The sequence below is a fragment of the Phoxinus phoxinus genome (genome assembly GCF_949152265.1).
Source record: "Phoxinus phoxinus genome assembly, chromosome: 5".
Classification (NCBI taxonomy): domain Eukaryota; kingdom Metazoa; phylum Chordata; class Actinopteri; order Cypriniformes; family Leuciscidae; genus Phoxinus; species Phoxinus phoxinus.
This window is the reverse complement of record NC_136880.1, coordinates 16,807,311-16,834,283: the sequence shown is the minus strand read 5'-3', so window position 1 is coordinate 16,834,283 and position 26,973 is coordinate 16,807,311. Positions and strand designations below refer to the sequence as shown.

General features: G+C 41.2%; 1 protein-coding gene across 3 annotated transcripts in view; it reads right to left on the bottom strand.

Annotated features, from left to right (window-relative positions):
* The window catches only part of st6galnac3 (ST6 (alpha-N-acetyl-neuraminyl-2,3-beta-galactosyl-1,3)-N-acetylgalactosaminide alpha-2,6-sialyltransferase 3), a 110,471-nt gene that overhangs the window by 48,822 nt on the left and 34,676 nt on the right, over positions 1-26,973 (bottom strand). For 2 of the 3 annotated variants that reach the window (XM_079613102.1, XM_079613100.1), the window contains one exon: positions 16,491-16,685. In XM_079613102.1, coding sequence (XP_079469228.1) covers positions 16,491-16,685 — 195 coding nt within the window. The remainder of the gene's footprint in view (positions 1-16,490; positions 16,686-26,973) is intronic. The other variant, XM_079613101.1, reaches the window with a different exon arrangement.

Sequence of the window (26,973 nt, the reverse complement as noted above, 5' to 3'; positions counted from 1 at the left end):
AGGCGAAGCGGATAGTCCTCTTTGCTACTAGTTATAACACAAAATAACGTGAATGAATATCAGAAGGTATATTGAAAGAAACTAACACTTGTGTAAATGTATTGTGTTCTATACTCATGTTTACAAAGTGTTTCAACTGCAGAAAGATGTCAATAAAAATGCTTGTAAACAATGTCACGTAATGTTACATTTACTGACCATAAACTGTATAGTTAACTAGAAAAAATAAAGAGACCCAAATCTAGTGGAAAAAAATCTAAAGAGGAGCATTTTGCTAAATATTATGCACTTTATTACATATTTATTACTTCTTAATTTAACCTGTTGTCTTTATTATTTAATGTGTGTTTGAATAAATATGTTATAAAAACTCTTTTTATTTCAGACACCATTTATTTCAACAATGCTTTGAAGTAGAAACAAGTATATAATTAAAAAGTTGATGTGACACTACATACAATTTAAATTCCATTTTAATTTGAGTGTTGATTAGTAAATTAATTTGATTATTATTATCGGTTTTCAGCATCACTGGTAATTTTAACTCTTTCCCTGCCAGCGTTTTAAAGTTGCCAGCCATCAGCAGCAATATGTCTCCCAGAATATTTTGTTGTATGAACATGTAAACAGTGAATATATACTGTTGAATTTTTGGTGATCATGTAAGCATATTTGTGTGTAAGCAACTTCTATCCGCCCCCTGTATAGCAGTGAAAACATGGATTGCCGTGTTAGGGCAATCCATAACCATAACCATAACCCTAATGGTCAATGGTGGGAAAAGAGTTCAAGTTAAACCAAACCTAAATGATGAGTAAAATCAGAAATCCTCGCCAAATTAATCAGTTAAAAATGCTAAGAAATGTTTAATAAGCCAACAGACAGATATAGTCTGTCAGACACAGTCATGATCAAAGTTTAATGTAGCAAAGAATTATACGAGAAATATAAAAAGAAACTATTGGCACATCAAACACGGGTGAAATTGAAATAGCTCCTTAAACAGTCTGCTTCAATAAGTATTCAAACACATTTTGCACATTTTTTTTTATTTCAAAGCCATTTCATAAAGCTTTGAAATTGTGAAGTGGAAAGGTTTGAAAAATTTAAACGCAGAATTAATGAAATCGTGTTTTTTGCCAATATCCAGAATATGTTATCGCCTAAATATTACAGGAAGTAGAAAGTATAACATTAAATAATAAAAGTGGAATTTGAGTTGAGGGTTGCACACTTAATATGAAATTCTAACCAAGTGCTAGACGAACACTACAGCAGATGCCTTGATTTCGATGAATAATGATAGGAGTGCTGGAACAAACTTACCCACCCAATCTATTTCACTGTATGGCAGAAGTTCAGAGCAAAGTATTGACAAGAACATCAGCGGGAAGATGAGAGGCATTCATCTCGCTTTGAGCTGACAGACAGACACAGATCTGACAGGTAAGCCTGCTCCACTGTGAATGTGAGACGCTTGACTACAACGCCCACACTCCATCATTTCAGGCCAGAACATACAGCCGGTCTCTAAGTTATATTTACGAGTACCAAACTATTCAAAATACAAAAACAATCATAAGGATAAGGATGCAAGAATTATAGCAAAGGAACGTGTCGGTGAAGAAATGCCCTGAATATGTATTTTTGATGTGTCTGTTGGGGTGCCAGTTTTGTAAATGTAAAAAAAAGGAAGGCTACAGTATACATATATCAGTATATATATATAGTATATACAATCATGCGATTAATCGTGATTAAAAATTGTTTATCGATTGACAGCCCTAATATATATATATATATATATATATATGTATATATTAGGCATATATATATGTATATATGGGCATAGATAAATATGGATGCTTTATGCAAATGTATGTTTATTATTGAAACCATAGTCAACATAGAGCATGAAGACGAGACATGTTTCAAAGGTCATAGATGTTTTTCAAAGAACTTGTTCATGTCTATTAGACACATGAAGAAAGAACAGAGAAATACTAGGTTCCCATTACTTCTCTTTCTTTGCACTGAGCAATTTACTAAAACAAACATGATTATATTTTTGCATGACAGGGCAGCTCTTCTGAAAATGCTAAATGTACATTTATTATTTATTATTACATTAGCTTGTCTCTCTCTATTTTACTGTTTCTGTTGTCAAACAGCGGAATGAATATGAAATAGTGACTGAAACGCGACCCATTAAGACATTACCAGTTCTCCCTTCCAAGATGTTAATCTGCCGTCGTCTGATGAAATCAAATACACATAAGATAAAGACAATATCCGTGCTGTGATTTCGGCTATACTTGCATGTAAAATTAGTGAAGCAACATAATATCTGTGTTTAACTGAATTAACTCCTCCTTTTGGCCCGTGCAGAGAGAGAGAGAGAGAGAGAGAGAGAGAGAGAGAGAGAGAGAGAGAGAGAGAGAGAGAGAGAGAGAGAGAGAGTGAGAGAGAGAGAGTAAGGTGCGCGCGCGTGCTGGAAGAGCAGTACCGGCGATTCTCAGAAACTAAATGAGGTTTGGGCGCTTTTTTTAAGTGAAAAAAATCGCAATGTCGCTAAGTTGGCTACACCGTGTATCTCCATTTCTCCAACTAGGGGTTGGGCCACGGGTCAATCACGGGTCATACGTGCTGCATTAATCACGCATTAAAATTTGTGCCGTTAATATGATTTTGTGCTAACGCGTTGTAATGGTTTTAATGTTGCGGTAATTGCTAAAGCTATCACGCTATACGGTATTATCATGATCAGTTTTGGGGGAAGTGTATCGCTTATTACTTTTTATGAAAAGTAAGGCATTATGTAACTTTTGCGTTCCTTTTTCATACCTGGGCTGGGCTTGCTTGTTTGTTTTTAAACAACAAAACAAGTTATTTTTTGGCAAATGTATAGGTCATTTCATACCAAAAATGAAATGAATGAGCCTCAGGCTGAAGGAAGTCCAAATTTACAAACCTCTGTGCTGCCATTCTGGATAGAAGAACAATGGGATGTTTTTAATTAAAATCTAAAGTGATTTTTGCTTATTTGTATGGTTGAATTGGATCATTGAAGGTCAGCAGCAAAGACATCGTTTAAAGGGATAGTTCATCCACAAATGAAAACTCTGGCATCACTTACTCATCCTCAAGCCTGTATGAGTTTTTTTCTTCTGTTGAACACAAAAGATGATATTGTAAAGAATGTCGGTAATCAAATAGTTGACGGCAGCCATTGACTTCCATAGTAGAAAATAAAATAGTGAATGGGTCCATCAACTGTTTGATTACCGACATTCTTTACAATATCATCTTTTGTGTTCAACAGAAGAAGAAAAACTCATACAGGCGTGTAACAGATGAGAAAGTGATGCCAGAGTTTTCATTTGTGGGTGAACTATCCCTTTAATAAAGAGAGATTAAATACATAAAGTATATTTGTGTAATTTAATATACTGTATATTATTATAGCAAGTTTGCGTAATATTCAGAGTTTGCTTTTCACTGTTTTTATTTATTTGGAGGAATACTGAATCTGTTTTTATGCAAAGTGAGATGAGTAAATGCCTGCTCACATTTATTATCGTACTACAATAACCATCATGTTCACACAACGCCTGTTCGCTTACTCCTGATTTCTCTCAACATGGGGAGCTGTCAGTCAATAAATGGGAAAACAAAGTAACTTGTGTAACTTAATTGAAAAAGAAACTTAAAAAGAAACTTAAATTTAAAAGTAATGCGTTACTTTAATAGTTACTTGAAAAAAGTAATCTGATTACTTAATAATAGGTAACACTTTACAATAAGGTCTCATAATGTTAGTTATTATACGGCTCTGTGGAATACTTGATTATGATTGGTCAATCGCGCCATCCAGCGGTATGTTATTCCCAGGTAACAACGACAACACAGGCTCATCCGGGTTACTGAAGTCAGCCGCGCTATACACTTGCTAGGAAAGTTTTTTTCTTCATGAAGCTTTTATCACGCTATACGGTATTATCATGATCAGTGTTGGGGAAAGTTTCTTTGAAAACTAATGCAGTATAAAATTGCGTTGCTCCTTAAAAAAGTAACTAATTGTATTGCTTAGTTACTTTTTATGAAAAGTAACGCATTACGTAACTTTTGCGTTACTTTTTCTCACCTGGGCTGGGCTTGCTTGTTTGTTTTTAAACAACAAAACAAGTTTTTTTTTGGCAAATGTCTTTTAAAGGTTTGAAAGTTTTGCATTTGGTGAGCAAATAAAATAATTTGTGTACTGTTATTTAATTATGCCATCCAGTATCGAGGACTCACTCTCTCTTGTTTCATACAAACGCAGCTGTTGCCATTTTGTGACTATTGTTTTGTACACGGTTGCATTATAAAATACAAACAGGTACGATTTTAAAACAGTTTACTGTAACCCGTGTCGTGGCAAGTGTGTTACCCTCACCCTCCTCAGTATAAGACACAGAGGGGCGTGAAAGAAGACACTGCTTCAATCTATGGACCAGCGATCAGAAGACCAGAATTCGCTCAAGAGACTGTGTTAGCAGCAAAGAAGCACAGGGACACACTGTTTAAGTTGGAAAAATTGGCAATTTGTATTTAAAAGGAATAACAAGCAATTAAAACGAAAGAAAATGTTCAAAAAAGCAATAAAATTAAACTCAACACATCAACAAAAGAAAATAAACCAGAAATGAATAAACTCTTATTTATATCCTTATTATCTTTCCTAATTAGTCTCTATTTTTATCTACTATAATTTATACGGTCTATTTAGTTTTAAATCTAATTTTACCTAACTAACTTATTTAGGTATAATTAAGATATCTGGTTTCTTTAGTTATTTGAGTTATTCCTAATTTGTCTTATTTATATTAAGAATACTTTTCTCTTTTGGTCTGATTTAAAATGTAACTCTTTTCAATTTCAACCTTTCAAGTTACCTTTCAGTTCCCTCTTATTACCCAAAAATAGAAATTATGAACTCTCAATCAATAATTCAAAAGAAATAAAATCACAATATAAATTGAAACAAAATAACAAAAATAAGGAAAATAAATCAGTGTCAAATTATCTCAGTGTTCACAGAAATCTCAATGTGATATGAGATTGTACTAGTTCTCAGCTCCAGTGCAACGTTCCTTCACGAGATCCTTCTTCCGCACACTCAAATTAACTCACGGTTCAGTCGGATGGGAAAAGAAACCATGTACTCGACTCTACCACACAGTTCACAGTGCGATTCTCAGTTCTGATCCTTATTTGGGCATGGCTCGCCAGTTCCTGCTTGCACCAACTCTCGAACTTTCGCAGTGAAGCAGGGACATCTCACGTGTAGCTTCCCCGATCCTCGTTCCAGAAAGCAGCATCCAAACTCAGCAAATAGAAAATGGCAGAAAAAAACAAAACAAAATCCCGAATGGATATAAAAAAAGAAATGGAAAGCCCAAAGGGGGGGGGGGGGAAAGGAAAAAGAAAAGAAAGAAAAAACCCAACCAAGAGTACTCCAATTATCAATTAGAAAAAGTTCGCGGCAGCTCTTTCAGCTTTAGGCCCGTACTTGAATGCACGTACAAAAAGCTAGTTTCACTTTTACTCAAAATCAATCACAGTATCAAGTTCTGTTTCTATTTCTCAAAATCTTTATGTTCTATATCTCTAAATCTCTCGAAACAAACTACTAGCTCGCTCAAGTCTCTTTCTCTTCTCAGATCGCGCTCAGTGCTTCTCTTTCGGTGCTTAACGTGCTTCTCTCGGAAAATGATCATTGCATCATCTCTCGACTCCGATGACTCCACCCACTAAGGCGGCCAACTCTGATTCGTTCATTAGGACCAATCACTGTCTCATTAAATCAAATCACTCTTCTCTAATTTATGTATTCTTATTTTCTCTTTTCTTTACAGATATTTAATAAAATAACTGTTCATTCACATAAGTGTCAGTCTCTTTATTTTCTATTTCAAAAAATAAAAACATCTTTAGTAACCTGGGTTACACCCTCCCCTCTTGAATACATGCACGTCCCGCTGCATCTACACGTTTTGGGATTGAATCGAAACCACAGGTACAGCATTAACAGAAGCATTTACTTCCTCTAAGGCAGTACTGAATGCCTCACTTAGACCTTGCAACAGAGATTGAATCACTACGGTAAGTGGATTCCCTAACTGGGGATATTCAAGCCTTTTTGCAGGTCTTCGCTCTCTTTGCGAACGTCTGGGAATAACTCCCTCTTCAGACTCTGTGTCATTCTCTCGTTCACTTTGATCAATTTCAGTATCTTTAGCTTCACTCAGAACTGGATTCTCTTCATTTCTGTTTTCACCTTCACAACCAATTTCTGTTTCAGCTTCCTGAGAAGGAAACTCAGAGCGGGGATCAATTTCTGGTTCTACTCTCACTGGAATCTCTAAATCAACACGAACAGGTTCCATCCCAACAGGAAGAGCTTCCGCTTCTCCAGATTCAGGTAAGTCAACAGGGACATTCCAAGGATTTCGACAAGGTAAGTGCTCGGGGCTCACCAAAACTCGGGTTTCAAAATCCAATGTATCCCTAAATGCAGGATTAATGAATCGATCAGTGTCAGACTCATATTCACACTCAGATTCTGGCTCTTGTGAATCATTATCATCTGCACAGGCTCTAGTTCTGGGCCTGCGAACCCTTTGCTTAGGCTGTTTCTCATGTTGACTCGGCTGCAAAAATCCACAAGGTAACAACAAGTCACGATGTAATGTCCTGAGGGGACCACTCTGCCCAACTGGTCGGACAGTGTACACCGGTAAATCGCCCGCTCTCCTAACCACTTCTTGCACTCCTTGCTCCCACTTGTCTGCGAGTTTGTGCTTTCCTCGCAACCTAACATTGCGCACAAGAACTCGGTCACCCTCTTCCAAAGTTGAATCAACCACACGTTTATCAAACCTTCCCTTGTTGCGCATTGCTATCTTAGCAGAATTCTTCTTAGCTATTTCATAGCTCTCTTGCAACCGTTCTTTCAAATCTTTAACGTACTGAGAGTGAGATTTAGCTGGAGATTCCGCTGGCAATCCAAAAGCTAAATCTACAGGCAGCCGAGGAAGACGTCCAAACATAAGCTCATAAGGAGCATACCCTGTTGTATCATTACGCGTACAATTGTATGCATGTACCAAGGGCTTTACAAACTCCTTCCACCTAGACTTCTTCTCACTCTCTAGCGTTCCCAACATTTGGAGAAGTGTCCGGTTAAAACGCTCTACCGGGTTACCCCTGGGGTGATAAGGCGTAGTACGAATCTTGTGAATACCCGCTACATGACACAACTCTTTTATTGTACGGGATTCAAAATCAGGTCCTTGGTCACTATGTAGCTTTTCGGGAAACCCATAATGTACCAGGAAGTTTTCCCACAAACTCTTCGCAACTGTACGAGCCGTTTGATTCTGGGTCGGTACTGCTACGGCGTATTTCGTGAAATGATCCGTAATAACCAATATGTTACTGGTATTACTGCGGTCTGGCTCTAATGACAAGAAGTCCATACAGACCAACTCCAAGGGTCTACTGGTTTGAATGTTAACCAGGGGAGCGGCTCTGTCTGGAGGTCTTTTTCTACGCACGCAACGTTCACACGTCTTGATCTTCTTCTCCACGGCTTGGGACATTCTTGGCCAAAAGAATCTGGACCTCACCAAGTCTAAAGTCCTCTCAATACCCAAGTGCCCCATATCATCGTGAAGACTACGCAACACCATGTCTCTTAGTCCAACTGGCAACACTAACTGATAGTGAGAGACTCCGTTCTCTTGCTTCTTCCTATACAACACTCCGTTCTTCAACTCAAATCGACTCCATTCTCTCAACCACAATGCTAAATCAGATGGCTGACCCCTCAGGGTACCTGGCTTAGTTCCATTTCTCATCCACTCAACTATCACCTTGAGCTCTGGGTCTTTCTCTTGCCATTCTGCCAATGCTGCCTCAGAGAGATTGGGAAGATCAGGCAACCCATGCTCAGTCTCATGTTGCAACTCCTTCGGCAAAGCATTAACACAATAAGCGAGAGACTCCACTAATGTAATAGAAGGGTGTGTCAAACTGAGACTTTCAGGTAAACTAATCACCTGATGCCTTTCACATATGGCTTTCACTACATCTGCCATGAGAACATCAGACTTGTTTTCAGGATCTGCAAGGTGATGAAGTGTAAACTTCTCAATTCTTTCTCGTTCTTTCTGAGAGACCAAATCATCAAGAGGCTCACCATGTGGACGCCGGGAAAGACCGTCCGCATCCTGATTCTGACTCCCAGCCCTATATTGGAGTTTGAAAGTGTAGGTTGACAAACTAGACAGCCAACGGTAGCTGGTAGCATCAAGTTTCGCAGATGTTAAAACGTACGTCAAGGGATTACTGTCTGTTACAACAGTGAAGTCTGTACCATACAAATAATCACTAAACTTAGCTGTGACAGCCCACTTCAATGCAAGAAATTCCAACTTATGTGCCGGATATTTCGCCTCACTTTTTGTCAATCCCCTACTGGCGAACGCTACCACTCGCATCTGCCCGTCCTGCTCCTGGTACAATGCCGCACCCAGCCCCGTAGTACTAGCATCAGTGTGGAGCGTATACGGAAGTCTGGGGTCAGCAAAGCCCAGGACAGGAGCAGAGGTCAACTTTAAAATAACATCATCAAACGCATTCTGACATGCATCAGTCCATCGATCACCAAACTGCTCTTTTGTGTTAAAATACTCGCTCCCCTCTCGTTTTCCACTGCGGCCCCTGCGCAGTGGAGGGTACCCTTCAGTGAGTCCCGTGAGAGGCTTGACCATTTTCGAGTAGTCACGCACAAACCTTCTATAGTACCCCGCAAAGCCTAAGAAAGCTCTCAACTCTTTTAAATTTGTGGGTCTCGGCCAAGTTTTTAGAGCTTCAATCTTAGCCGGGTCCGTCTTTACTCCGTCCTTTGAAACAACATGCCCCAAATACTTGACTGATGTCTGAAAGAAACGGCATTTTTCAGGCGCTAGCTTTAACCCGTACTCCTTAAGCCGGTTTAGGACCTGGACTAACCGCGACTCATGTTCTTCTAAAGTCTTTGAAAAGACAATCAAGTCATCAATGAAAACTAAGACCTGCTTCCTGTGAAGATCACCCATACACCGCTCCATTAACCTCTGGAATGTACTTGGCGCATTTGTGATTCCCTGAGGCATCCTATTGAATTCCCAGAAGCCTAGGGGACATACGAAAGCAGTCTTGCACTTATCAGCTTCATCCATTTCGATCTGGTAGAATCCAGACTTCAGATCAAGTACCGAGAACCATTTGGAACCAGTAAGCACAGAAAAGACCTCCTCTAGATTTGGTAGCGCGTAAGCATCCTTAATCGTTTGGGAGTTCAACTTCCGAAAGTCGATGCAGAGCCGAACCGAACCGTCTTTCTTCCGGACCACCACTATGGGCGAAGAAAAGGAAGACTCGGACTCGCGAATGACTCCGGCAGAAATCAATTCCTGAAGATGCTTTCGAACGGCATCGATGTCTTGAGGGTGAATTGGACGTGCCCTATGCTTAAAGGGTGTCTCATCTGACAATCTAATCTGGTGCTTCACTTGACTAGTACAACCAAAGTCAAGATCATGCAAAGAGAAAACTTCAGGCATGGAATTTAGCCGGTTCGAAATTCGCTCTTTCCAATGTGAAGGCAAAGGAGAATCTCCAAAGTCAAAGGTAAGGTTGGCAGAGGTAGGTGCTGATGACTCTACTCCGCAAGAACTCTTGGTGCTCTCTATCACTTCCTCTACAGCGTAAATCTCTGCAAGTATAGCTTTAGGTGGAATTGTTATATCAGTCCGAGTGTCATTCTTAAGCAGAACTGACAGCTGAGAGGATCGTCTGGATGGTAAAGTGTGTACACAACTCGCCACCGAAAGACCGCTGAACGCTGGGGTTGAAGGCGGTTCAAGAGCTATCAATTTCTCTAAGCAAGGTTCCCGAAGCTGAACATAGCCATTCAAGACTACTGTGTTCCCGGCAGGCACAACCTCGGGGATAGCTCCCATCAATTTCACATGTCCTAATGGTTCACTGCTAGCTTGCCTCCATCTCGCTTCAAGGACTTTAAGCACTGCCTGATACCCATGAAGATTCGAACAAGGATTATTCTGTTTCTCGTTGATACAGTGACCATAAAGCACATCCAAGGAGTTGGTACCTACTAGAACTTGCGACAGACTATTGAGGTCCGGAACTACCAAAGCTAAGGTAGGAATTTCAATTTCAACCTTTCAAGTTACCTTTCAGTTCCCTCTTATTACCCAAAAATAGAAATTATGAACTCTCAATCAATAATTCAAAAGAAATAAAATCACAATATAAATTGAAACAAAATAACAAAAATAAGGAAAATAAATCAGTGTCAAATTATCTCAGTGTTCACAGAAATCTCAATGTGATATGAGATTGTACTAGTTCTCAGCTCCAGTGCAACGTTCCTTCACGAGATCCTTCTTCCGCACACTCAAATTAACTCACGGTTCAGTCGGATGGGAAAAGAAACCATGTACTCGACTCTACCACACAGTTCACAGTGCGATTCTCAGTTCTGATCCTTATTTGGGCATGGCTCGCCAGTTCCTGCTTGCACCAACTCTCGAACTTTCGCAGTGAAGCAGGGACATCTCACGTGTAGCTTCCCCGATCCTCGTTCCAGAAAGCAGCATCCAAACTCAGCAAATAGAAAATGGCAGAAAAAAACAAAACAAAATCCCGAATGGATATAAAAAAAGAAATGGAAAGCCCAAAGGGGGGGGGGGGAAGGAAAAAGAAAAGAAAGAAAAAACCCAACCAAGAGTACTCCAATTATCAATTAGAAAAAGTTCGCGGCAGCTCTTTCAGCTTTAGGCCCGTACTTGAATGCACGTACAAAAAGCTAGTTTCACTTTTACTCAAAATCAATCACAGTATCAAGTTCTGTTTCTATTTCTCAAAATCTTTATGTTCTATATCTCTAAATCTCTCGAAACAAACTACTAGCTCGCTCAAGTCTCTTTCTCTTCTCAGATCGCGCTCAGTGCTTCTCTTTCGGTGCTTAACGTGCTTCTCTCGGAAAATGATCATTGCATCATCTCTCGACTCCGATGACTCCACCCACTAAGGCGGCCAACTCTGATTCGTTCATTAGGACCAATCACTGTCTCATTAAATCAAATCACTCTTCTCTAATTTATGTATTCTTATTTTCTCTTTTCTTTACAGATATTTAATAAAATAACTGTTCATTCACATAAGTGTCAGTCTCTTTATTTTCTATTTCAAAAAATAAAAACATCTTTAGTAACCTGGGTTACATTACTCTGAAATCAATATCTCTTATCTCCATAATTATTTATGTGTAATCCATAATCACCCTGTCGGGGGGTTATTCTGAGAGAACAACCGGCTATTTTGAAGTGCCCACGATGATAATACAGTGCATGCTCATTACCGTAATATAGTATTACCGTATATCGACACGTCTAATACATGTATGTACTGTACGTACAAACACATTATACAACATTACACACACAAAACAGACAGAGCGAATTGTTCATTACACCGGTAACAATAAAGAAAGTTGATGTGAACATTCAGAAGTTTTCAAGATTATTATTTCAATGAGGAGTTCTTTTCAAGAGAAAAGTACCGTAATTTCTTTTTGGTGTGGAGAGTTTTGTGACTTGTGGAAGAGCTCAATTAGTTGGAGGTTAGAGAGGCTGCTCAGCAACTAAAAGATGTCTCATTCAGGCATGACTGTTGTAGCAGCACTTAGTAACCTTGACAAAAGTATCCAAGCACAGCATTAGGACCTTCTCTGCCCCTGTTTCGGTGCGTAAAGCAGCACAAACACACAAACAACGAAATAATTCCAACCCTCCTGATGCATTTCATTTATACTAAATTGCTTTCAAAAAGCTGGATGCTTTTAAGAGACCAGACTGGAACAATAAATTCGATTTATTAACTTTTACTCTAATTTCTTTAGTATTTATTTATTTTTGTTCTTTTGTAGGAGAAAAAGCCTGCCTCTCAGCGCTAATTGTGGCAATAAATCACCTGTGCAGTTGAAACTACATGAACTTGGCAGTTATGAGTCAAAGCCTCATCTGTGCGTGGGGAAAACGCTTCAATGACCTTGAATATGGGATAGATGACTTGGCAAAGCTTTACTTCTACAGATTCTTTCATCATCCACAGATCATTGAAAACATCTTGAGGCAAAATAGACTAAAACTATTGTTAACATCCTCATAAATATTTATGCTAGTACTAGAATTCAGTCTTAACAACAAACTCATTAGCACTGAAAACATATTTTTGGAAACCCTTTAAGTGGAAAAGGGCTTTAAGAGTATTTTAATCACCACCACCTATGAAAACTCTCAGCATGAGTAACTCATAACCTGCTAGTCATTTATAAAGTATATTGAGAATTATATGACTGACCATAGTGCAATTAAATTAAATATTTATGTGAAGAACCACAATATATATCTTTTTTTAAATCCACCTTCCAAAGTTTTGAAACAAAGTGACGGTCAATGCAACAAAACAAAATGAAATTCACGTTTCCACATTTCATTGCTTCAAGGCAAGCAGAATAGCACAAAGCAATGTAGAAGTGCCTCTAATAAACTGTTTAATTAAATGTTACTTGCCGTTTATAATAACATGTACAAGCCATTTCTGAGTGAAAATTGTTTCAAATCCAATTATATTTTTTCAGTGCAGTTGAATTGGTGAAATAAGTGAAATACAGTAATAGTATTTACAGAAATAGTGCAGCTTTGACTGCAAGACAAGCCAGTTTGTACCATTTGAACAGGGGCGTAGAATTTAGTAGGGACGCTAGGGACGTGTCCCTACCAATATCCAATGACCACTGATTTGTCCCTTGCAATAATTTAGATTTTTTAAATATATATATTTATATAAAACGAACTTTATATATAAATTAAAATATATGTATATATAAAACCACTCTTACAAGAGCGTTCTGTGAAAAAAAGCGCAATTCCTGGTACACAACAATTGGTTAATAGATCTCGTAGAAGTCCCGCCTCGCGAACCCACATTGCTAATCCGATTGGCTGTGCTTTTTCTTTCTAAATTGTGAGAGGCTGTAGCTTAATTCGGTTGTGAGAAGCGGCAAAATTCCTCCGAAACCTAGATGCGGTAAGTGAGGGAGAAAGAAATCAACAGCTCTGTGAACAAAAATAATCGCGTCAAATATTGATTCTGGGACAGTGCAGTTTTTTTTCAACGTATGACAATCGCGGGATAAGTAGCCAACCCAAACTGTGTGTGTGTGGGGTTGGGTGTTTTGTGTGTGTGTGTGTGTGTGTGTGTGTGTGTGTGTGTGTGTGCTTGTGCGTGTGCGTGTGTGTGTGTCTTTCTGTCTCTGTATGTCCTGCTAAACCTTGTGGGGGTAAAATGCCCCACAACGATGGCAATCAGGGGCGTTGCTAGGGTCTTGATACATTGGGGGCTTAGCCCAGTCCCCACCACCCACCCACCCCCGCTTTTGGTAACTCTTCTACTCATAGCATAGGCACATAATAATAAGCAATAATAATATAAACGGGGGGTCTGGGGGACCTCCCCCAGGAAACATTGGGCATTAAACACTTCATTTCCTGCATTCAGGTGCATTTTTTGTAGCATTTTAAATGATAGGTAAAAATATAGAAAGCTTTATTTGTAGAACTGCTATTCACAGAAACACAAATAAATAATACATGAATATTAAATAATATTTAAAAAAATGAATATAAAACTATTCAAATAATAATATTTCATATAATCTAGAATATAAATGGAATAAATAGCATTCAATACACAAAGAGTAGCCTATCTCTCATATATTAAAATCGAGATTTTATGTGAAAGATTTGCTTTGTTGTGCATAGAACCACACCAGGCATTTTAGTCATATTACAAAATAATTTATTGAGGCCAAACATAATATAACATTATAAACTGTGTCACTTCACCACATGACAGCAGGAAGCAGGCTCCTGATTGGTTAACGCGGCGCGAATTGACGCAGAAGTTCAGATTTTTCAACTCGGGCGGCAGACGCGAATTCGCGTCAAACGCATGAATGCACAAATAGCACTAACTAAATCATTCGCGCGTAACGCGCTTAACGAGCCAGACGCTCAATTCGCGCCGCAGGAATTTTTTACGCGCATACGCGTCTATTTGCATTGACTTAACATAGAAATCACTCGCGCCTGACGCGCTATTCGCGTCCGGTGTGAACCTACCATAGTCATCTGACTTGAAGTTCAATGATAGGTTGAATGAAGCAATGAATGAGTTGTTGTTAATTCTCCATTTTCAGTGTATGTTTCATTAAAAAAAAACGGAGGCAAAACAGCGATTAAAAGCCGTTTAGCTCGCGAGATGAGAAAAATGACATCGGTTCCTATAGGTATCAGACAGAAAAGTTGATGCTAGCGATGTTAGGATTTCCTAACCTGAAATAAGATAGGATGAAGCAAGATAGGATTCCTAAAGTTATTTAGAATTTGCTTCAGTATTACCGAAATTGGGGAAAATCCTATCTTAGACTCTTCCTTCCTGTAATACAGCCCCTGATATCTAGCTAGCTATCCATCTGAGGGGAATAACGTTAATTTACACATCGCCAAATCAGTTGTATAGGCTACTTCATCTACATTCTTCACGAGAAACGGACTATGGCTCACAAAATGGATTAGCTATAGGCGAAATAGTAAGGTCCCACATACTATACATGTTCTGCATTTATACCACAGTGAGTACAGGGCTAGTAAGTTAGACCAGGGTTTGCTAAAGAGCCTTCACCGACCTGAGCTTAATGATGAGGGAATGGCGCCAGTATAACTCTTGCCTCTCATCCCCCTCGTATCGTTCATCATGACTCCTTATTTTACTTTTTTAAAAGTGTCTAATGTCCATAATAGCTACCACCAGAAGCCAAAACCAACAATGACAGTCAAGCACTAAAGTTAACCGATGGCTCTTTCAGGCTCTCTCTGTGCGCACTCTAAATACAAGCATGCTGGAACCATATGGCGCTTTTCCACTGCATGGTACGGCTCGGTTCGGTTCGGTACGGTTCAACACGGCGTGGAGCGGTTCGGCTCGCTTTGCTTTTCCACTGCGTGGTACGACTCAACTCGGTACGGCACGGTTCGGTTCGCTTTAGCTCGGTTGCTTTTCCACTGCAGTTAGTACCGCTTCAAAGTGGGTGGGACTGATCGTTCAGATGTCCGGTGGTAGCCGTGTGCGGCTAAGAGCTGTGCTACTTCCGCTCCTCGGCAACCAACGAGAGGAACGTCTGCACCTCGCCCACTGACCACGATTCAGACATTTCTTGTTTGATTTTTTTTAACTTCTTTTGTCAAGTAAATACTCTAAAAACAGGTGCTACCGCGTTTGCTGTTGTCTGGCTATTTAAATATAGCGGGTTTAGTGTCTCGTGTAGCAAATATACAATGACGCTGAAGTGACGATTTTGTCTGACCAATCAGTGATCTGCAGTGTTTTCACGTCACATTTAGTATCGGTACGGTACGCTTGGAACCTCAACAGAGGTGGTACCATTTAAAGCGAGCCGAAGCGAGCCGTGCCGTACCGTACCATGCAGTGGAAATGCGCCATAAGTGAGCCATACCGAACCGAGCCGTACCGTACCATGCAGTGGAAAAGCGCCAAAGCGTGCCGTGCCGTACCGAACCGTACCGTACCATGCAGTGGAAAAGCGCCAATAGTAACTTTGATCTGCTTGAACACATTTTAATCGTCTTTAATACATGATTGATTCCGAAGGATAGATTAAAAGACCCGTTAATTTTTTTTAAATAGGCCTAAATACAAAATTATAAAAAAAATAATAATAGTATCAATAAATTATTCTTTTTTAGATCCGGGGCTATAAAAAAAAACATCCGGGGCTGTAGCCCCGGACGCCCTTGTCTAACGACGCGCCTGATGGCAATATTTGAAATCCTTATGTGGACAAGGATTTTTTGATTCACATTAGAAAAACAGCTTATAAATTATCTAACTGATGTTTTTGAAAATGTAAAAATGCAAAAAAGTTTTCTGTGATGGGTAGGGTTCGTGTAGACTTTTTTTTACACAGTTTGTACAGTACAAAAAATGTGTGCGTGTGTGAACAAAGTTGAGTGAAGTTAAGTCTCTGTCAAACTGCCTCCTTGTCATTATTTGTTACCTGTAACATTACAGAATTAGTTTGCATTACACTATAAGCGGAGTAAAGTTAATAAGTCTGTTAAACTGCCTCCTTGTCATTATTTGTTATACTATTAATTTCCTGAATCCTCAGCTTCCGGGAATGTCCCCACCAATCTCAAAATCAAACCTACGCCTCTGCATTTGAAATATAATGCAGCTCAAAAGTGTAAAGCAAGGACAAATCACTAAATATTTGAAGTGTGCTCTAGTCTCACCTCCTGGTTGGGGACGCTGAGGTAGCCGCTGTGGGGTTTGAAGGTTTTATGCGGTGGCCGAGAGAACATCCAGTTTCTACTGAAGCTCTGGCCGAAAACAGGCTGCAGCAGGAAGTAGGGTTTCTCTGAGTAATTAATCACCACCAAAAACAGAGACACCACCACAATCAGGCTGGTCACTATCACTGACTTCTTCTGTGAGGAGGGAAAGAAGAACAGAAAACACGATCATTTAGCTTTTCTGATTCATGGGCAAAATGAAGCAATGAAACTTTCAGGCAAATCGGTCATAGTCACAGTGAAAAAGTCGTTGGTTTTCTTTTTGAAAAGAGGTGCTTAACCATCAAAAGAATCTCAAGAGGTCGAATTAAATAGATTATTAGCTGTTTTCATTTCTACTCATTTCAGTGAAGGTAATAAACCACCTTTTTTCAAAGTAATAAACATCAAATAAACATCAGAATTATTAAGTGGTATCGTGCCATTCTGCTTTAAACATGCTTTGGTGAAACCTCTTCTAAAAATGAAAAATCTGGATCCGACAGTGCTAAATAATTATCGACCGATCTCAAAACCTTTTTTTTATCAAAAATCCTAGAAAAGGTTGTTTATCATCTTTTAATTTTAATGGAAATTGCATTTTTGATAAATTGCTATCTAAGTTCAGAGCACATCACAGCACAGAGTCGGCCCTTCTTGAGGTGTGTCACAACCTGTTGCTGGCTGATGAATAGGAAAGTGTGCAGTTCTACTTCTTTTTTAACTTATTGATGCATTTGACACCGTAGATCATAAAATTTTCCTGGTAAGTTCATGACAGTGGGCAGGAATTTAAGGAACTTCTTGATTGGTTTCCATCCTATTTTAATGTAAGAACTTGAACTAAGTAAGAACTCTGTAGAATTGAGAAATGGTTTCCTCTTCCCCTGAATCTATTACTTGAGGTGTTCCACAAGGCTATATGTTGGGCCATGTTTATTTTCTTTATGTATGCTTCCATTGGCTCACATTTGTCCAAAACACAATAAATCCTACTATCTTTAGGCTGATGATATTCATCTTTATCTCCCTCTAAATCTATGGTATAAATATGTTACTGTTTCAATTAAATATTTGAGACAAAATGTTGGTTGGTATAAGATGGGAAATGTTTTCCACAAATTAAAGACAAATAATGATAGGGTTAAACGGTGCAATGTATAGTCAATGTTTAACTTTTTAGTTAGGGGGGAAGTCGTAAGGTAAAAGGGTTGCATGCATACATCTAAATATTATGTTGTTGGTCATACAAATACTGTATCAATTCATATCAGATTATTCTAAAATACATAGTTGTTATATTAACTGTTGAATATATAATCGAAAAGTGAAATACCTCAGAGGTGAGAAAGAATGTATTTAAAACAACCTATTTATCATGCTCATTTATTTCTATGTTAGATAATACTTTATACAACCATGCAGCGAAACAAGTGAAATGATAATAAGCCAAATCAATAATATCTTAATGGAGCAAAGCTCTTATTTCTCAGTGCATGTCCTAATGGTCTAAGCAGCGCAAAAATTCAACCCTTGCAAACAGAAGTCAGAACAGAAGTACAGCAGATATCTTTCTGTATTCCTTAAAGAGGATTAAACTTGACAGAAACCAAAGCTCTTTTCTCGGTTTTGCACTCGACTGATCACAGAAGACAATTCAAGCAAATGAATTGTTCAGCTTTTGCCCATTAAAACGGAATATTCTCCTCCTTCACATTTATCTGATATGACACATTCTCCACAGAGTATTCAAAAGTCAAAAAGCTCTTAAAATTTGACTTTTTACATTCTCTGTTCTCTTTTCACAGAGAAAGATGGAGACATTTCAAAGCTGCCTCTGCGTAATGATGTGCCCCGCGGACATAATGCATATGGGAAATGTTAAAAACTCAGAGAAAAATTACTCAAAACATCTCGATTAGACTGAATGCATACAGTTTCTTGACAAGTACTTGGAATATTATGGACATTCCTATGCTAGACATGACATATTATGTAATGTAAACAGGGTTGAGTCATTTCTCTTCAAAATAACACTGTCTAAACATCTTATACAATAAAAGTTTTAGCAATTCGACTTTTAAGAACCCTGTGAAGTAAAAGCGAAATGACATTTGAATGTTTCATTAGCAAGGGCAAAAAAGGGTCCATTGTCTATTGTCAATAGTGTAGCGATGTATGAAGCACAGCTCGCAAGTCCATTTCAAACCAAAGTAGCCTGTCAATGTTGCGAATTTTCATGACCAACTGAACCCGAATGTCAGGGTTTGAAACACGGAGAGAGATGACGTAAGTTGTAAACACACTTTTATTGAACAATGCAGTAGCGGACACACAGTGGAATGGTAAGTGAGACAGTCTATGGCAAATATGGAGAGTCTTAGCTGAATGATTGATTCCGTGATGTGTATCCAGGTGTGGATCCAGGAGAGGGAGTTGAAGAGAAGGAGCCTTGATGACTGGACTGAGACGAGATGATGGGATCCGAGGAGGAATGCAGGTAAGCTCGGGTAAGTAGCGGGTTAGCATAGGAGAGTGTTCACGGTGGGTCTGTGGTCAAGTAATGACGAGATCAGACAACGGAGGTGAGGTGAAAGCTGGGTTATAAAGGGAACTGGTGATGAGTCACAGGTGATGGGAATCAGTAATCAGGGGAGTGTGAACGGGTGATTGAAGGAGTGGGAGGAGTCAGTGATGATCTGGGAGGTAATGGAGAGTGATGTGAAGGTGGAATCCTGACAGTACCCCCCCCTCCCGAAGCGGCTCTTGACGCCTGTGAAGGATGCTGTCGGCGGCGAGGTCTACCCCGACCTCTGGGTGCTGGTCGATTGGGATGTTCCTCGTGAAACTGGGAAAGGAGAGTGGGATCCATTACGTCGTCGCGCAGCACCCAAGAACGTTCCTCCGGCCCGTAATCCTCCCAGTCAATGAGGTACTCGAGACGGGGACCTCGCCGCCTGGAGTCCAAGATGGAACGGATCCTATAGATGGGCTCATCCTCCACAGGCACCGGAGGAGGAGGAGGTACGTCAATGGCAGGTGTATCTGAAGGAAGAGGAAGGACAGGGTCAACGTACGGTTTTAACAATGACACATGGAAGGATGGTGAGATGCGATACTGCCTTGGGAGTGTAAGTCTGTAGGTGACCTCGTTCAACTGCCTCTCGATGGGGAAAGGTCCAATGAATCGAGGACTCAGCTTACGACATGGCAACTTGAGACGAATGTCCCTGGTGGACAACCACACCTTCTGCCCAGGCTGATAGGAGGGAGTTGGTAGTCTTCGACGATCAGCCTGGGTCTTGTGTCTCCTTATTGCCTGTTGGAGATGAACGTGAGCTGAGTCCCATACCCCCTCGCTCTGCTGGAACCAGAAGTCGACAGCTGGAACCTCAGATAACTCCCCAGACCAGGGGAACAGAGGAGGTTGGTAACCGAGAATGCATTGGAAGGGAGTAAGACCAGTGGTGCTTTGTCGGAGAGAGTTTTGAGCATACTCAGCCCAGGGAAGGTAACGGTTCCAGCTGTCCTGGTACTGGTGGCAGTAGGTCCTTAGGAAGCGACCGATTTCCTGGATCTTGCGCTCAGTCTGGCCATTGGTCTGAGGATGGTATCCGGAAGAGAGACTGACAGTGACCCCGAGGAGCTGAAAGAAGGCACGCCAAACTCTGGAGATGAATTGGGGACCTCTGTCAGAGACGATGTCCTCCGGGATTCCGAAGTTACGAAAGACTCCCTGGAAGAGGGCTTCGGCGGTTTCCAGAGCAGTCGGCAGTCCTGGTAGAGGGATTAATTTACAGCCCTTAGAGAAACGATCAACGACTACAAGTACCGTGGTGAAACCATCAGATGGAGGAAGGTCGGTCATGAAGTCGATACCGATATGGGACCAAGGACGCTGAGGAATCGGAAGGGGCACCAATTTACCCTCTGGCAGTCTCCTCGGGGTGTTGACAATGGCGCAGACTGAACAACCCTTGACGAACCTTGTTACATCCTCGGAGATGGTTGGCCACCAGTACCGTTGACGGAGAAGCGAGAGGGTACGCTTGCTACCCGGATGTCCAGAGCCCGGTACGGAGTGAGCTGAGTCCAGAAGAGGAGTTCTTAGATGTTCCGGTACAAAGGTACTCCCTTCTGGACCTCCCGGCGGAGCAGGATGGAGACGGTTTTCTTGGTGGATCTGATTGTCAATGTCCCACACAATCGGACTGAGAAATAAGGCTGGAGGGAGGATAGGCACAGGTTCACTATCTTCGTGAGGGACTTGATGAATTCTGGAAAGAGCATCAGCTCTACAATTCTTGCTGCCTGGACGATATGACACCTTGAAGTCGAATCGAGTGAAGAAGAGGGCCCAACGGGCTTGTCTCGGATTTAGTCTACGAGCTTCTCGTAGATACTCCAGGTTTCGATGATCCGTGATGACCTCAAACGGATGGTTAGCTCCCTCCAGCCAGTGTCTCCATTCCTCCAGGGCTAACTTAATAGCCAGTAGCTCACGATTCCCGATATCGTAGTTTAACTCCGCCGGGGCAAGCTTTTTGGAGAAGAAGGCACATGGATGAAGTACGGAGAGATCCCCCTGCCGCTGAGACAAAACGGCCCCCACTCCTGAGGATGAAGCATCGACTTCCACGATGAATGGTAGATCAGGATTAGGGTGAGTGAGTATTGGAGCAGAAGAGAAGGCTTCCTTGAGCGACTGAAAGGCCTGTAGAGCCGCAGGTGATAAGGACAGAGACTTGGGCCGACCCTTCAGAGCAGTGGTAAGTGGAGAGCTGAGTTGACTGTAATCTTGAATGAAACGTCGATAGAAGTTGGCAAATCCTAGGAAGCGCTGGAGTTCCTTTACAGTAGATGGTAAGGGCCAGTTTAGAATGGTCTCCACCTTCCTCTGGTCCATCTGGATTCCATCTTGGCTGATGATATAACCGAGGAATTGAACAGTAGTGATGTTAAACTCACACTTCTCCAGTTTGAGGAAAAGCTGATGCTCGCGTAGTTTCTGGAGCACTTGAACGACATGATGATGATGTTCAGCCTGGGAAGATGAGTATATAAGTATATCGTCGATGTAGACGATCACGAAGCGATTGAGGAAGGGGCGAAGGATCTCATTCATATACCCCTGGAATACTGCTGGAGCATTTGACAGTCCGAAGGGCATCACCTGATATTCATAGTGACCGGAGGGAGTCACGAAGGCGGTCTTCCATTCATCTCCGTGGCGGATACGGATGAGGTTATAGGCGCTTCGAAGGTCTAACTTGGAGAAGATTTGGGCGCCTCGGAGCTGTTCCAGAGCAGCCGGGACCAGAGGAAGAGGATACCGAAACTTCACTGTCTGAGAGTTAAGCTGACGGTAATCGATGCACGGCCGTAAGCCTCCGTCCTTCTTGGCCACGAAGAAGAAGCTCGAAGCGGCAGGGGAGATAGATGGTCGGATGAACTCTTGCTGTAATGCCTCTTCTACGTACTCCTCCATGGCCTTCTGTTCCGGGATGGACAAAGGATAGATACGGCCCTTAGGTAGAGTTGGATCGGGTAGCAAGTCGATTGCGCAGTCCCATGGTCGATGTGGTGGTAATTTGGTGGCCAGCGCCTTACTAAATACGTCCTGGAACGCCCGGTACTCCACTGGAATTTCATACTGACGTTGAGTCTCAGGGCTCTCCACAGAAGTGGAATGCAGTGACACTTCTGAGACATCAGACGAGGATGGAGGGATAATATCCGAAGAGACTTCTGAGGAAGGACTCTCTATTTCAGCGGATGACGGAGAAGGGGTAACCTTGGTGATAGTGGTTAGACAGGAAGAATGACAGTCCGAACCCCATTGGAGGATTTCACCGGTCTTCCAGTGGAGATGGGGTTGATGTTGTATTAACCACGGGCGTCCCAGGATGATTTCGGCTGTAGACTCCTCCAGCACCATAAAAGAGATCTCCTCTGTGTGTAAGCATCCAATCTGCAGAGTTAACATGGGAGAACAGTAACGGATTCGACCCCTTCCTAGCGGTTTACCTTGGATGGTATGAATAGCGAGATCGTACTCAAGTCGTTTCTTGTTCAGATTCATCTTCTGGAGACATTGGGAGGAGATGAAGTTTCCCGCGGAACCGGAGTCAATGAGGGCTTGTACGGGGAAACAGAATTTAGGGGTTATTAGATGGACTTGAGTTTTGATAAGATGTTCGACGCTAGGAGGATGGTAGATTGAGCTTACCGCAAGGCGCGGAGGTCGAATGGGGCAGCTGTTGAGTAGATGTTTGTCAGAAGCACAATATAGACAGAGATGGGCTTGCATTCTTCGTTGTCGTTCAGAACGGGTTAGTCGAGAAGAATCAATTTCCATCGGAATAGGTGCTGGAGGAGTAAGATGAGCAGGTTGGGACGCCGGGGGCGGAGGAAGTGCAGTGGGTATATTGACGTCACAAGCAGTTAGTAGTTGAGAGACTCTGATAGTTTTCTGAATGAGCGCTTCTATGCCCATGACGTCATCGTAAACCACGACCAGCTGACGGATCTTCGGAGTTAATCCTTGACGATATGCAGTAATTAAAGCGGGTTCGTTCCATCCACTAGCAGCAGCGAGGGTTCTGAATCGAAGGGAATATTCAGTCACCGAAGAACGGCCTTGTTTTAGATGGAACAGCTGATCGTGGATAGAGAGGGAAGCCACGGACTGTCCAAACACATCCCTAAAGTGTTGAATAAAATCCTTGCATACACGAATGGTCGGAGAATTGGAATTCCAAAGAGATTGAGCCCACTGGAGGGCGGAACCGGTGAGTAACGAGATGATGAAAGCCACGCGGGCGGCGTCATTATGGAATTGTTGTTCATTCATAGTGAAATATAAAGATACCTGGAGGAGGAACCCACTGCAATCCTCCGCCTCGCCGGAGTAAGGCGCTGGTTTGGCCATGGGACTGGAAGAGGCAGTGAACGAAGCAGCGGGTGAATGCGGAAGTGGATCCGGGGATGGACTGGTTGAAGCAGACGCTGATGCGGTGGGCACTGGGTGAGGAACAGCGTCTCGTGTATCCGATTGCATGTTGTTGGTCTGATCTTCTGTCAGGGTTTGAAACACGGAGAGAGATGACGTAAGTTGTAAACACACTTTTATTGAACAATGCAGTAGCGGACACACAGTGGAATGGTAAGTGAGACAGTCTATGGCAAATATGGAGAGTCTTAGCTGAATGATTGATTCCGTGATGTGTATCCAGGTGTGGATCCAGGAGAGGGAGTTGAAGAGAAGGAGCCTTGATGACTGGACTGAGACGAGATGATGGGATCCGAGGAGGAATGCAGGTAAGCTCGGGTAAGTAGCGGGTTAGCATAGGAGAGTGTTCACGGTGGGTCTGTGGTCAAGTAATGACGAGATCAGACAACGGAGGTGAGGTGAAAGCTGGGTTATAAAGGGAACTGGTGATGAGTCACAGGTGATGGGAATCAGTAATCAGGGGAGTGTGAACGGGTGATTGAAGGAGTGGGAGGAGTCAGTGATGATCTGGGAGGTAATGGAGAGTGATGTGAAGGTGGAATCCTGACACCGAACACCAAGCAAAATCTGCATGGTGAAATCTTTCATGGACAATATCCAGTGGATTCCCACTGAAATGACTTGTTTTTTTCCAGAGAAAATTCACCAAACAACACTAGATACAACTGCATCTTTAAATAGGATTAGAATTATTGGTTTAAGTGCTTATCTTTGCATCATGCCTCAAGCAACTCGTGTGTAAAGCAATGAAACGGATGCATCTCCATGCAATGGGGACATATAAAAGCAAAAAAGCCCCTTCTTTCACTGCTAAGGTGAGGATGTCTATGTTCTTTGATGTGGTTTGATGGCCCCGAAATTTGCCATCTAGAATAGAATCGTGTCTGGAATAATAAGGTGGCTGTCAACAAATCTTTCTGAGCCAGTGGGGCTCAAATCTGGCACATCAAACATCTCAGGGAGGGTGTTGGGTTTGCACTTCACAGGAAGACATCAAACATGAAGCGTTGATTTCAAAAAATGACCATTTAAAGCTCAGACTTAAAATGGCATTGCATAGTTTGCTTGAATGTTACATCATTATCAATGGTCTCACATTCACGTCGTGTCATTGAGAAGAACAGTAAAGAGTCAAAGGAAAGGATGCACTTTGGATAGAATCTAAGTGCTTGTGTGTATGTTTATTTTTTGGTACAGTGTTTCTCACTAGGTTTTGAAATGAAAAAGAACACTTTTAAAAAAAAAACACTTTCTAATATCCCCATTTAATGCACCTTGCATAGAACTACATTTTTGCTAATATGTATTTTGGCAGAGATTTTCTAACGGAATTGATTTTAAATTGAATTACGCTAAAAAAAGTGTTTTAAAACACTTTCTAATATCTCTGTTATATCCTGCAAAAACAGATTAATTCTCACTGTGGTTGTTAAAAAGATATAAAATCAGATTACAGACTCAAATTTGATTTAGTTTTGACAATCATAGAAGCATCCAAGTCATAGTGCAAAACCGATGTACTCCATAAAGCACTTCAATACTTAACCAACAGAGAGAGAAAGAAGATGAGAGGGGGGGGGGAAGCATCTGCTTGACCACTCATCTCATCTGTTCTCATGGCAAGGGGGAATAAAGGGAAAATATCCCTCCACCTTGATTTGAATCTGTGGCCACAAATCTTGGCAAAGTGATGTGTCAGATTCGGGAAAGGCTTGGGGGAGAAGGGAGTAAGTCGACTCATATGACTCATCTCATCGTTGTACTATCCATCAGGATAATCATTGCCCAGGCCTTGTGTTCTGCACAATTTCACCCATTTCGGTGGAGAGGAATTATTCAAAAGCAGGGACAAACAGAAAGAGTTGAAAGAGAGAGAGAGCAAGAGAAAGCGAGGACAACAGCGCCATCATAGGACTATTATGGAACTCAAAGTAAAAGACACCAAAATGATCCAATTATGGACAACTGAGTGATCATTAATAGAAAAAAATCCTGAATGCTACCATTGCTACCATTAGAGAGCTATTACAGGCATTAGTTATACAAGAGGAGATGAATATAGTGGTGAAGTGGTAAACTAGATTTTCATGTTTTCTGAAGAAAATGGCGACAATGTAAATGTAAAATGTAAAAATGTGATTGAGAGGCTACGTGGTTGCCAGGGTATTGTGGGCGGCTGCTCCTGCTTTATTAAGTGGTTGCTAAGGTGTTTAGTGTGTTTTTAGCATATTTCTATGGAGTAGCTATGGCATTCTGGGTATATAATAGGGCATTGATATATGGTTGCTAATATTTTTTGAGGGCCTGCAATGTGGTTTACAATGTCATTCTGAGTGACTGCTAAGGGGCTTTGAGTGTTTTATCACATTGCTATATGACTGCGAATGTATTGTGGGTGATTAGTGTGTTGCTCTGCAGTTGCTAAGGTGTTCTGAGTAGTTGCTACGGTGTTGCTATGCAATTATTAAAGTGTTCTAGGTGGTTGCTATGGTGTTGCTATGCAGTTGTTAAGGGGTTCTGGGTGGTTTCTAGGACATTGGTTTTGACATTGGTTTGGTTTTGACATTGGCACAGTTTTGTTAGCCAGACAAAGAAATAGAAAGAGGCATGACCATATGTAGAGGTGAAGAGTACTGTCAGTACAAAAAGTGAAAGGACTCAAAGCCATTATCGTTAACTAAAACCAAATCTTTTAAAAACACTTTTTTAAATCTTACATTGTTCTATGCACAATGTGCATATTGTTAGGTGTACTGTGCTGTTGTTTTACTTTGCTAAGAAACTATGCAAACATTTCTGGGTGATTCTTAGGGCTTTACATTACAGTTATTGAGGCACTTTGAGAGGTTGCTATGTTTTTTTTTTTGTAGTTGTTAAGGTGTTCTAAGTAGTTGCCATATTGTTTCCATGCAGATCTATTGCTATGTGGTTGCAACGTATTGAGCTGTTGCTAGGGTATTGCTATACAGCTGTTAATGTCTGCTAGGTTGTTGCTAGGACATTGCTATGCAGTTGCTAAGATGCACAGTGTGGTTTGTAGTTTTAAAGTTGTTCTAGATGTTTGCTAGGGCCATTGCTATGCATTTGCTAAGGTATTTTGGTTGGTAGCTAGTTGCGGTATGATTGAGGCTATGTTTACATGGAAACGATCTGAAGAGAAAACGCAAAAGTGGCGTTGCGTTATCACTTTTTATTCTGCGTTTAGACGAGCGTTATGGGGGGGAAATCCGCGTGCATATGGTGACGCAAAAGTGTGTGAAATTCGATGTAGTGTGCACTCCAGGCGGCTAGGTGGCAATGTGAAGCACTGAAAGTGAAAGAGACGCTGACAGTTTTTCATGTTTAATACGGTAAAGCTGCTGCTTTAACCCTCGGTGCTCTTCGTATGTCGCTCAAAAATGACAGATTTTATTTATTTTTTTGTCAATGAAA